Here is a 12411-nt window from a genome sequence, read left to right on the forward strand (position 1 = left end):
AAGGAGTATATAGAGGGTCTATACAAGGGCGATGCACTTGAGGACAATATTATGGAAATGGAAGAGGATGTAGATGAAGATGAAATGGGAGATACGATACTGTGTGAAGAGTTTGACAGAGCACTGAAAGACCTGAGTCGAAACAAGGCCCCCGGAGTAGACAACATTCCATTGGACCTGCTGACGGCCTTGGGATAGCCAGTCCTGACAAAACTCTACCATCTGGTGAGCAAGATGTATGAAACAGGCGAAATACCCTCAGACTTAAAGAAGAATATAATAATTCCAATCCCAAAGAAAGCAGGTGTTGACAGATGTGAAAATTACCGAACAATCAGTTTAATAAGCCACAGCTGCAAAATACTAACGCGAATTCTTTACAGACGAATGGAAAAACTAGTAGAAGACGACCTCGGGGAAGATCAGTTTGGATTCCATAGAAATACTGGAACACGTGAGGCAATACTGACCTTACGACTTATCTTAGAAGAAAGATTGAGGAAAGGCAAACCTATGTTTCTAGCATTTGTAGACTTAGAGAAAGCTTTTGACAATGTTGACTGGAATACTCTCTTTCAAATTCTAAAGGTGGCAGGGGTAAAATACAGGGAGCGAAAGGCTATTTACAATTTGTACAGAAACCAGATGGCAGTTATAAGAGTCGAGGGACATGAAAGGGAAGCAGTGGTTCAGAAGGGAGTAAGACAGGGTTGTAGCCTCTCCCCGATGTTATTCAATCTGTATATTGAGCAAGCAGTAAAGGAAACAAAAGAAAAATTCGGAGTAGGTATTAAAATCCATGGAGAAGAAATAAAAACGTTGAGGTTCGCCGATGACATTGTAATTCTGTCAGAGACAGCAAAGGACTTGGAAGAGCAGTTGAACGGAATGGATAGTGTCTTGAAGGGAGGATATAAGATGAACATCAACAAAAACAAAACGAGGATAATGGAATGTAGTCGAATTAAGTCGGGTGATGTTGAGGGTATTAGATTAGGGAATGAGACACTTAAAGTAGTAAAGGAGTTTTGCTATTTGGGGAGCAAAATAACTGATGATGGTCGAAGCAGAGAGGATATAAAATGAAGACTGGCAATGGCAAGGAAAGCGTTTCTGAAGAAGAGAAATTTGTTAACATCGAGTATAGATTTAAGTGTCAGGAAGTCATTTCTGAAAGTATTTGTAACGAGTGTAGCCATGTATGGACGTGAAACATGGACGGTAAATAGTTTGGATAAGAAGAGAATAGAAGCTTTCGAAATGTGGTGCTACAGAAGAATGCTGAAGATTAGATGGGTAGATCATATAACTAATGAGGAAGTATTGAATAGGATTGGGGAGAAGAGAAGTTTGTGGCACAACTTGACCAGAAGAAGGGATCGGTTGGTAGGACATGTTCTGAGGCATCAAGGGATCACCAATTTAATATTGGAGGGCAGCGTGGAGGGTAAAAATCGTAGGGGGAGAGCAAGAGATGAATACACTAAGCAGATTCAGAAGGATGTAGGTTGCAGTAGGTACTGGGAGATGAAGAAGCTTGCACAGGATAGAGTAGCATGGAGAGCTGCATCAAACCAGTCTCAGGACTGAAGACCATAACAACAACAACAACTCATAAATAACAAAATTAATGTTAACTGCTCGTTAAATCAAGCCTTCCACTGCTACAGACATGCTCTTTGCATTCTGTGCTGAGGCGACGTTTGTTATGGCTGTACGGCTCATCGAATTCTGGTGCCTGTGCTAGGAAATGGCCTTCTGACCAATATCAAATACTTATCATTTGATGTTTTGAAAACTACAAGGTGTACAACTTTGCTTTTGCCGTTTGCCAATAGTTGGCGACAATGGTAATTAGCAGTCGAGAGAAACAGATTGCAGACATCAGGCAGTTAGCTTGAACCTTGGTCAACATAACCTCATTCAAACATCAGTCGATTAATGTCTGCATCATAAAGTTTTTCTTGATTGAATACGTCAGTTTATGAGCCGAATTCTCATCATTTGCAGGAGGTGTTACAGTTTTGTTTCAATATGAAGAAAACAGCAGCTGAATCTCATCGAATGCTCGAATGCTCTCAAGTACGTATGGTAAGGACACTATTAGTGAAAGAATGTGTCGTGAGTGGTTTCAACGCTTCAAGAAAGGTGATTTTAAAGTCATAGACTGACATAGTGGTGGAAGAGAAAATGTTTTCGAAGATGCAGAATAGGAGTCATTGCTGAGTGAAGACTTGCGTCAAACTCAAGTAGAATTCGCACAATTAGTGGGAGTGACACAGCAAGCCATTTCAAAATGTCTCAAGGCTATGGGCATGATTCAGAAAGAAGAAACTTTGATCCCGTATGACCTGAAACCAAGAGGCGTTGAACGGCGTTTGTGTGTTTGTGAACCAGAGGCAAAAACAGAAGGGATTTCTGTATTGCATTGTGACCGGGGACAAAAAATGGGTTCATTACAATAACCCTAAATGCAAAAAATCATGGGAATATCCTGGCCATGCTTCCACATCAACGGCCAAACCAAATATCACAGCTCCAAGACCATGCTCTGTATCTGGTGAGACCAGGTTGGCGTCCTGTACTATGAGCTGTTAAAACCATGTGAAACAATCACAGGTGCTTGTTATCGAACGCAATCAATGTGTTTGAATAGAGCATTAAAAGACCAACGGCCGCAACACAGCGAGAGGCACGATAAAGTGATTTTGCAGCATGACAATACTCAACCCCATGTTGGAAAAGAGGTCAAAACGTACTTGGAAACATTAAAATGGGAAGTGCTACACCGCCCGCCATATTCTCCATACATTGCTCCCTCTGACTATAACCTGTTTAGATCAATGGTGCATGGCATGCCTGACAAACAGCTCAGATCTCGTGAACAAGTCACAAAGTGGATTGATTCATCGATCGCTTCAAAAGATGAACAATTTTTTCGACACAGGATTCATACACTGCCCAAAAGATGGAAGAAAGTAGTGGTTAGCGATGGAAAATACTTTGAATGATACATGTGTAACCAATTTGTTTCATTAAAGCCTCAAATGTTGAGGAAAAAATGGCGGAAGCAAAAGTGTACACCTTGTATTATGTGAAAAAATAACACACCTTATGGTATGGTACATTCACCTGATGAACTGATTTTTCTGTTCACTATCTATCGTATTTCCAGCACTGCATCAAATTATTAAAACATTGTACTAAATTTTAAAGCGTTTGCAGCAGCAAAAATGCATCATGGAAGGTTGATTTTAGCTCACACACTGCAATGAATGAAATGTAGATATTATATTAGAAATTTCATTTAAAATTGAGAGCAGAACAATAACTTCTTTCATTCTCAAGTTTTTGGTTTTATATCCAAAGAACAGTTGTGCACGACATGTCCATTCACGTCCCTGCACATCACTAATCATGTGAAACTTATTTCCTGAGATACGGAAGTCACTCATCCTCAGCAGCGAGAGGTCAGTGACTCAGGATGCATTCAGATGTCCATAGCACTGTAGGAAAACCCAAGTGGCGCAAGTACATCCTTTCAAAACAACTGAGCAGCAGCAAAACAGGACACGTATACACGCCCACAGCAGTGAAAGAGTTAATCTCAAAACTTCATTTCAGCACATAAGTATCCTAATGAGATATTTAAAGGGCCCTACTCTTGAAAAGACATGCTGGCAGCATGTAAATGGTAAGGTTATGTTAAAATGCAGACTGAAAAGTTCATGGTCCAATTGGAAATTGATCCTACGACCTCCCAGCTCCCAGGCCCACTTTCTACCGATAAAGCAGTGGGACAAACACTCAATGTACAACATGCACAGGTATGAGAACAACTGTCCTCCAGCAAAATCAAAGATATTTTGACAATTGCATCTGACATCAATGCTTCACCAAGTTTGATGTTGCTGTCACAGACACTATCTAAAGTAAATGAAGTGAAAAAATCTATGTACGCCTAACAATACAGTAGAGTCTCGTTAATCCGAACTAATTGGAACTGGACCTTGTTCGGATTACCGATTTGTTTGGATCAGCAGGAATTACAGTGATAAGTTTCTAGAATGAAGTATACCAAGCAGATAAGTAGGTACACCATGGGAACAAGTGTGGGAACAATGGCTCACTCTCACTACCTGCCCTTGTTGTGCATTGTTGAGACATTTGTAGTGTCTGAGGGCAGGCTGTTTACCCGAAAAAGTTAATGAATGGTGATGAGTCTTTTACTGTGAGTACGGGTTGGTTGGACAGATTAAAAAAAAGTCATGGAATCCGTCAACTAACAATTGCTGGAGAGAGGCTTTCTTCTGACTGTGATGCAGTGAAGGAATACTTGGGCGAGTTTGAAAAAATGATGAGAGGGGGAAAGTATTTTCCTCAACAAATTTATAATGCTGATGAGACTGGCCTTAATTTTAGGGCATTGTCAACAAAAAGCCTGGCATCAAAAGCAGAAGACCATGCTTCTGGTTTTAAAATGTTCAAAGATCGTGTGACTATTAGTGTGCAGCAGCGCTACTGGTAATCACTAGCTGCCTTTAATGCTGATGGTCAAATCTGCTAGGCCCAAAGCTTTTAAAAACTGCAACAGGAAGTTCCTGCCCGTATATTATCACAACCAGAAAAAAGCATGGCTGGATGGTAAGTTGTTCAAAGAATGGTTTCACGCCCAGTTTGTTCCCTCAGTTCATCGGTTTTCTAAGGAAAATCATTTGTCTCCTCATGCAATCCTTTTGCTTGATAATGCGCCATCTCACCCCAGCACTGAGGAATTGTCATATGGAGAAATTGTCGCGAAGTTTTTGCCGCCGAATGTTACACCACTTCTACAGCTGGTGGACCAGGGCGTACTGCAACCATAAAAACGGATTTACAGAAAACAACTTTTAAGAATGCTGATCCAAGATGTTAGCATTCCTTTAGTGGACAAAATAAAAAAGCCCAATGTGAAATGATGTTTATTGGGCCACTGAGGCATGGCAGAATATTTCAGAAAATACTCTGAGAAAATTGTGGAGAAAACCGTGGACATCTCTTGAATTTCAGGACAACCTAGTTGAAAATTAAGAGGAAAATCTACTACGAATGACACAGACAATCCCTGGATGTGAAGAAGCTAGTGACGGAGATGCAGATGATTGGATGGCAGCATGTGGGGCACATGTGGAGAACCTTACTGACGCTGATTTAGTTGCTGCTGTGACTCTAGACCAGGAAGAAGTGGATTGCTGTGACGGGAAGTGACAATGAGCCTGAAAGCAACAACGGAGAGCTGATGCCACACGGTGACGCAGCAGAAGCCCTTGACCTTAGTTACGTTATTTGGAGCAACAGCCCACTGCTACACCTGCTGATTTGATGTTTATGAGACGATGGCACAACTATGTGTCATAGAACTGTCTGTATTCATTACACCATAAAACAATGACTGAGTTTTTGTCATCTAAAAAGTAGGGATCAAATGTCTGTGGTATTACCTAATGTTTACTTGCCAATGTTTATAATACATTTTTACTGTACTGTTAAAATAAATTAGTGTGTATGTATACCATACTTAGACTAACATTTTTCATGTTCGGATTACCGGAACTCTGCTGTACCTTGATGTATTTCAAAATTATTCTGCTGATTTACTGCTTCCCAGCGGGCACTTGAAACACATTCAATTTACTGCTAATGTTCTTTATTATTCTACTTAAAATCTGTACAAAGATATGTCCAAACAGCCTACAATTTAATCAGGGATACCACTAAAAATGAGCACTAAATGTCTACAATGGACAAAAAATGTATATCTCAGAAAAGTTCAATGAATCTAGAATTTAACTGATTCTCCATTATACAACCAACTCAGTATCACCCTCTGATTACTGTACTAACTGCAACAATCGCTCTGCATACATTTACACTCTACAGTTACAGAAATTAAGTTCTTTTTCTGGGACCTGGCCCGTACTGAAAGGTTGAGACTCCAAGCTACAAAATTCCTTCTTGGTCCACTTTTAACCACACATATAGCATTACCATGAAAGTTATCATCTACTTCATGAACATGGTTTCCTTAACAAACAGGATTAATAGAAGACTATAAAGCTTACAGAGGAGATGCATTTATCAGTGTGTCATATTCATTTAAAATACATCTCCCAAGAGACGCTATTCCGTTCACTTTAATGTTTGAACTCTGGGATAAAAATACAAACATCTGGATAGGAATGCTATTGTAATGTACTGTGGTAAAGGTTTTGGAAAGAAGTCTTATTGGGAAATGACATTTGAATAATGGAATTTCAGTTTACAGGTGGCTTCTGTTAAGTGAATAATTGGTCAGTTCATTGGAATGGCTTGTCGTTTCACTGAAGTGAATTCATAGACAAACTGTTAACTTTGATTTTTATTATGCAGTTTGAAAGTCAGGTTTGTGTATAAAATATAAGAGGTTTGATTTGAGAAGTGCAGCAGTTATTCATAGTTTCTTTTCTTGCAGTCATGGACACAGAAAACACTAACCACCATGACTTATTGTTTCCATTTGTACATTCCTTAAGCAACATCATGTAGATAAAAAGGTTGTATTTGCTGTGTGAGAATGACTGAATCCACAATTTTTAAGATCAAGGACATTGTGCACAGTGTGTGCATTGCAAATTAGTCCTAAACTCCAGGCATATGGCAAGTTCTTCAAAATGAAAGAGCAATCTTTCTTGTGCTGTAATATGCCTGTGAGTTAGCGTTTGCCTTTACAAATGTCTGCTTGTGTCTGTGTATATGCAGATGGATATGTGTGTGCGCGCGCGCGAGTGTGTATACCTGTCCTTTTTTCCCCCTAAGGTAAGTCTTTCCGCTCCCGGGATTGGAATGAAGCATAGTGAAGTAATTTGGAAACAATAGAGCTGCATATTATGGGAGCAAATATCAATCCTACACGACACTACACTCAGCTGAAAAACATTACTCGATGACACAGTGTATACCGTTTATTTCATCTGTGTTGGATTGCAATTGAAAAGCTGCAAGTATTTATGACATAAAAGACAAACTGAAACAATTATCTTTGTCAGTCACAATTTGCTTCCCGTCAAGTGGGAGACAGTACACAGGGACTCTGCAATCCTTTCCATGCACCATTTGCAAGCTGAACAGGGTGGAGCAAAACAATAATGGTGCCCCATGTACAATCCACCACACACTGCAAGGTGGATCACAGAGTATAGACATAGATTTGGACAAGGAGCATCTTTTATAGCTTTTGCATCATCATAAATAACTTCCTAAACGAAAAACGCATAAATACACATGAAATAGTTGACTATTAATTTATGGCATGTAGTGTAAGAAACACATTACTAACCTTTGTTTGTGGCATGTACTTTGAAAAGCGTTCATACTCTTTGCTGATCTGGAAGGCCAGTTCTCGAGTGTGACACATGACCAAAACATACACTTGATTTTCTGTTGGTTCCAGTTGCTGCAAAGTTGCCAAGACAAATACAGCTGTTTTCCCCATTCCAGATTTTGCTTGGCATAAAATATCCATCCCAAGTACAGCCTGTGGAATGCACTCATGCTGCACTGAAATCAAAGAACATATTCATCAGTATTTTTCATGGGTAATTACACAGTTCTTGAACGTACATATAGGCATCAGTGAGAGAGTTCAAAATCATGAAATCAATGGATATAATTGTCATCATAGGTGTTCAAAGAATGAATGTGACATTAGTATAAATTTACCCTCTGATGGATGTTCAAAACCACAATCTACAATTGCTCTCAAAATCTCTGGTTTCAGCAGGAAATCTCTGAATCCAGAACTGTGAATTGACACATACGTTCCCTTCACTTCCTTCTTGGATGGCTGAGTATCTCCTGATCCTTCCACAATAGTCTGCTCAGGCTGCTCCTCATCTTCATAGTCCAAAAGGTCATCATTATCAGCCATGTTAAAATGCTGAAATTTTTAAAATGTTAAGGTTCAGTAATGCAAGATCAAACAGAAATTGAAGGTTTCTTTATAAGAAAGAGCTATAACGAGGAGGAAGAAGAAGGTACTGCCCTCAAGTGGTCGACACACAAAAAATTCTAACAACAAACATAGAACTTGTGCTTCTATTTAGAAAGTTAGGACATGAGAGAGAGAGAGAGAGAGACGGTGGGGGGGGGGGGGGGGGGGGGAGAGGATGAATTTATGCATCAACACTGATAGTAGTGTATTGTGCTGACTGTCTTTGTCTAAAATTAGCAGCCCTGTTGTTTCTAGAAGTTTCACTGTAAACAATGAGCAGCCCCCCCTTTTCCATGTCTTGGCCTACAGTTCAAACAAGTGATCGTATGAAATTCTTGGTGCTTCTCAGCGTCAAGGTTTCTGATCATTCAACTCACAATACCACAATGCAGGCTCTTCCACCACTTTCCAATGGGGATGGACATCAGCTGCTCACAGAGTGTGCAGACACATGTAGTACATAGGTTATCTGCTGGGCAGTGCACATTGTTCAAACCTCATTCTACTGCACGTGCAAATCCTTCACCCATCCTTGTCTGCAATCACTTGGCTCAAGAAAACTAACATAAAAGAGCAGAGGCAGGTTGCCTGACTGCATGCACATAAGCCGTTTCCACACCTCTGCCTGCAAGTTCCTGGCTTTTCGCATGCAGATATTTAAGCTGGAACAGCCTGCTCAAGTGGGACTCAAGTGTTTTTTTCCTGGCTCAGAAGTAAAATTGTTTCAAAGAGCACCTGCACAAAATTGGAAAATCTGAAAAATCTAAAACTTATTACTGTGTTGCAGTAGCAATAACTGATATCACCAAAAGAGAATTCAAGGTTATGAACATGCAAAGAAACGGCAATGCAAAAAACGGCTTCACATATGTTTTCACGCGATATTCTTCCATTGTAATATTGTCATCATATTTAATCTCACCCCACTGGTAACAAAGTAGGAAGTCAGAATAGACAGGACTCATCAAAAATTATCAGATGTCCCTATCTATAATTTCATCATTCTTCCTTCAGCTAATTATATGGTTTGTTGGAGGTTAAGGGGCTAAACAGTGAGGCCATCCGTTCTCCAGTCAAATAATAATCCATCTGGAGTTAGTGTTAACAGCCATAAATAAAATTAAATAATGAAACCAAGAGGACACAAGCTGTCTCCCAAGGGTCGTATGTAGTGGGAATCCTCAGCTGCATCACTGCCACCCCCCCCCCCTTTTTCCCAAATCAGATTAAGGGCGGATAAATAGTTACAGAGGAAAAAATCCCTTCTATTCAAGAGATTCGTGATAGCTGAAGTTACAAAACTAAATACACAATGGTAATCATTGGACAGACAATAATAACACAAAGTGGGAAAATAAATAACCCATTCTGTAGGTGGATGGGGCCAGGCGAATCTCCACAAGGCTCTGCATGCGACGATGTCCATCCCACCCACATCCTCCCAGCAGTGACTTATTACAAAGTTTTTATATAGATGGGAACAGCACCCATTCAGCCCCTTCCCAGCACCCACTCAGCCCCAGGAGACACCATGAAAGGAGTTTGAAACAATATATATGAGAATAAAAGTCATATTCTCAGAGAAAACAAAGATGAATTCAACTGTTCATGAGTCAGCCACCAACATTGGAGACAAAGAATCCAGAAGACCATGCTTAACACGGAGAGCCAAGCAGGAGAGAACATTCCACCAGGCTTTGCAACGAATGTGGGAGTGGTTCGTAATGATGAAAAAAAGTTAATCTGGCAAGGATGATGTGGAAATGACATAGGATGGTGTACTGGATTCCTTCTAGAAGGAACAGAATGAGGAGCACCATTCTAGTTAGAAGGTCTCAGTCCACACACACTCTACTCATCAAAACTGCCTTCTACCAACAATGGATGTCTGAAGTATATATGTACTAGTCAATACTTTTAGTATGAGGTCATAATTTATACACGCACCATACTTCATAACAGAGTGTTATTTATGTAAATTGAAGGGTAGGGACTTCAGGATCAGCGGCATTTGCCAGACCAGGACTCGGACGCAAGATCTCCAACTTGCTGGCTCCCCAGTTGACTCATTCCCAACCAGCACTACCTATCCACAGTCCCCAGCCATGTCCTCCATACTCTCATGCTCACATTCCCACCTACCACCACCTATCAGCACCCAAAACCATGTCCTCCAAGCTCTCATGCCAAGATAATCCACTTTTTGGCAATAAATGCAGTGTCTGGACAGTCCGGTGGTTAATGTAACTGCCTAGTATGATACAGCATAAAGTCCCGATGCAGCTGATATCGTCAATTCCTTCCCTATCTCCGACAACCCCCTTCAACTTATATCATATGCATCACAGCTGCGGAACCCACGTGGTGTCTATCTTTCGGACATACACGACAACATCAATAATAAGATTTTTCCCTGGCCCATCCCTATCACCAGACTGGAACAACAGCCGAATGATACATATAGGCTGTAAACTGGCACTTCTAGTAATGTGGCGATGGCAGTAACACAAGCTTTGCACTGCGAGTACTCTGGGAAGAGGAGCATGTGAACAGAAGAAGCCATACCACTACTCACACAGCATGTAACAAACATGCATGTGTCTCTTTAGCTGTTAAGAAAACAGTGGCGAACCAGAGGAAAGCTTTTCTGTAATAAAACTGAAATCTTATTGCAATAGATTTCCATTAACAAAACCAGGATTCCTTCATTTTTCATTTGCACCCTGAAACTTCACCACCAGTGTATAATGCATGCAGTTTACAATTAAGTTCATTCAGTTTTCTTCAGGCAAATTTCAGATATTTATTTGAAAGTAACTATATGTCCACCCTTAATCTGATTTGGGAAATGGGGGGGGGGGGGGATGCAGCTGAGGATACCCGTTATATGCGAGCCTTCGGAGAGAGCTTGTGTGCTCTTGGTTTCAGTGCTTTGTTTGCATTAAGAAATTTATCCCACTGGGAGAAGAGATGATAAATTCCTGTTCGTAAAACATTGTCGGCCACTGATGGATCCACAACTGCACCCATTTTTGCACTTCCTAGTTTGTCTGAAACCAAGGTCTTTCCTCATATCTTTGACTGTGACTATGGTACATCATGGTTTTTGTGATGTATCTTCTTAGTGTCCCACACACAAGGAACTCTATGGGCAGAGGGCCGCTGCAGTCAAAGTTGCACGATAATGTCCAGCCCAACACTGCCAATCAGATAAAGGCTACGCTGCAGTGATTTGGTTGGGAAACACTGCCATATCTTCCACACAGCCCATATGTTTCACCGTCTGATTTTCGCATCATTGGCGACCTGAAGAACAACACAGACATCGGGTTTCAGTTGGACAAGGAGATGCAAGAGTGGGTGAACTGTGGATTCATCAGTGGTTGACTGCACGCTACGAAACAAGAATTGATTGACTCGTCTTCCGGTAGATACATGTCTTAACATGTGTGGTGATTACTTTTGAAAAACTATTCTGTGATCCTGTTGTGGTGGGTGCTCTATTTTCATTTGACTGTCCTGATGTATTTATTTCGAACCTGCAGAGCTTAAGTGTCCACAATCTTCTTTAGCACAAAGAATTCAATAGTACTTTGGATCATTCACTCAATTTATGTACAACAAACTTAAACCAAAGTAAAGTAATAGATATATACATTTCGTAGAAAACTGGATGCATTCAACAATAAATCCCACATAAAAAAATGTAAAATTAAAAAAAAAGATGAAGTTAATCAAATCTAAGCCTCCAACTACTTTTTGTATGTCAAAGAAGAGTCTCGACACTGGCAGCACTGTTGCTACATTCCTAGTGCTAAGCTCAGAAGGCTGCTGTAGTTCAATACACAAATGATTACAGTTTGCACATGTCAAGGCACGGACGCAGATGGCATTGTTGACGATTACAAGTGACAGTTGCGGTGTGCGCATGCGTGTGTTTTATGCGCAAATATGTCTCACTCGCTTATGCAGAATTTATCACCACAATCAGCAATGACAACTCACAATAAAAGGAATCAAAATTCACTTAAAAAAATAAAAAAATAGAATAAATAAATTAGCTATGACCCCGTTTAATGCTCGCATTAGCTACGGCATATGTAGCAGAGCACTCAGACTATGCTGAAAGCTCATTGGCTGTCAGAGAATGCATGACATAGGTCTGCACAACAAGCCTAAATTCAATCGCCATCGTTCATCTCGCCAACTATAGCTGTACCAATGTTTTGTTACTGAAAACAAGTGTATGGAGTTGCAAGAACACTAAGGTGTGTTATGTGATTGATTGGAGTAAGTGCATGAAGCAGCTCTTCTGACTGAAGGAAGTCAGTATAGACAGGTTTCATCACAATAGATCAGATGTCCCTATCTATAGTTTCATCATTCTTCCTTCACTTAAACAT

General features: G+C 40.4%; 1 protein-coding gene across 2 annotated transcripts in view; it reads right to left on the reverse strand.

Moving 5' to 3' along the window:
• Positions 1 to 12411, reverse strand: part of LOC126188920 (ATP-dependent RNA helicase WM6) — a 34714-nt gene that overhangs the window by 19786 nt on the left and 2517 nt on the right. For both annotated transcript variants that reach the window (XM_049930635.1, XM_049930634.1), the window contains exons 2-3: positions 7738 to 7954; positions 7355 to 7575 (exon numbers count right to left, since the gene is read on the reverse strand). In XM_049930635.1, coding sequence (XP_049786592.1) covers positions 7355 to 7575; positions 7738 to 7945 — 429 coding nt within the window. In that variant the 5' untranslated portion in view covers positions 7946 to 7954. The remainder of the gene's footprint in view (positions 1 to 7354; positions 7576 to 7737; positions 7955 to 12411) is intronic.

The sequence above is a fragment of the Schistocerca cancellata genome, chromosome 5, assembly GCF_023864275.1.
Source record: "Schistocerca cancellata isolate TAMUIC-IGC-003103 chromosome 5, iqSchCanc2.1, whole genome shotgun sequence".
NCBI lineage: Eukaryota > Metazoa > Arthropoda > Insecta > Orthoptera > Acrididae > Schistocerca > Schistocerca cancellata.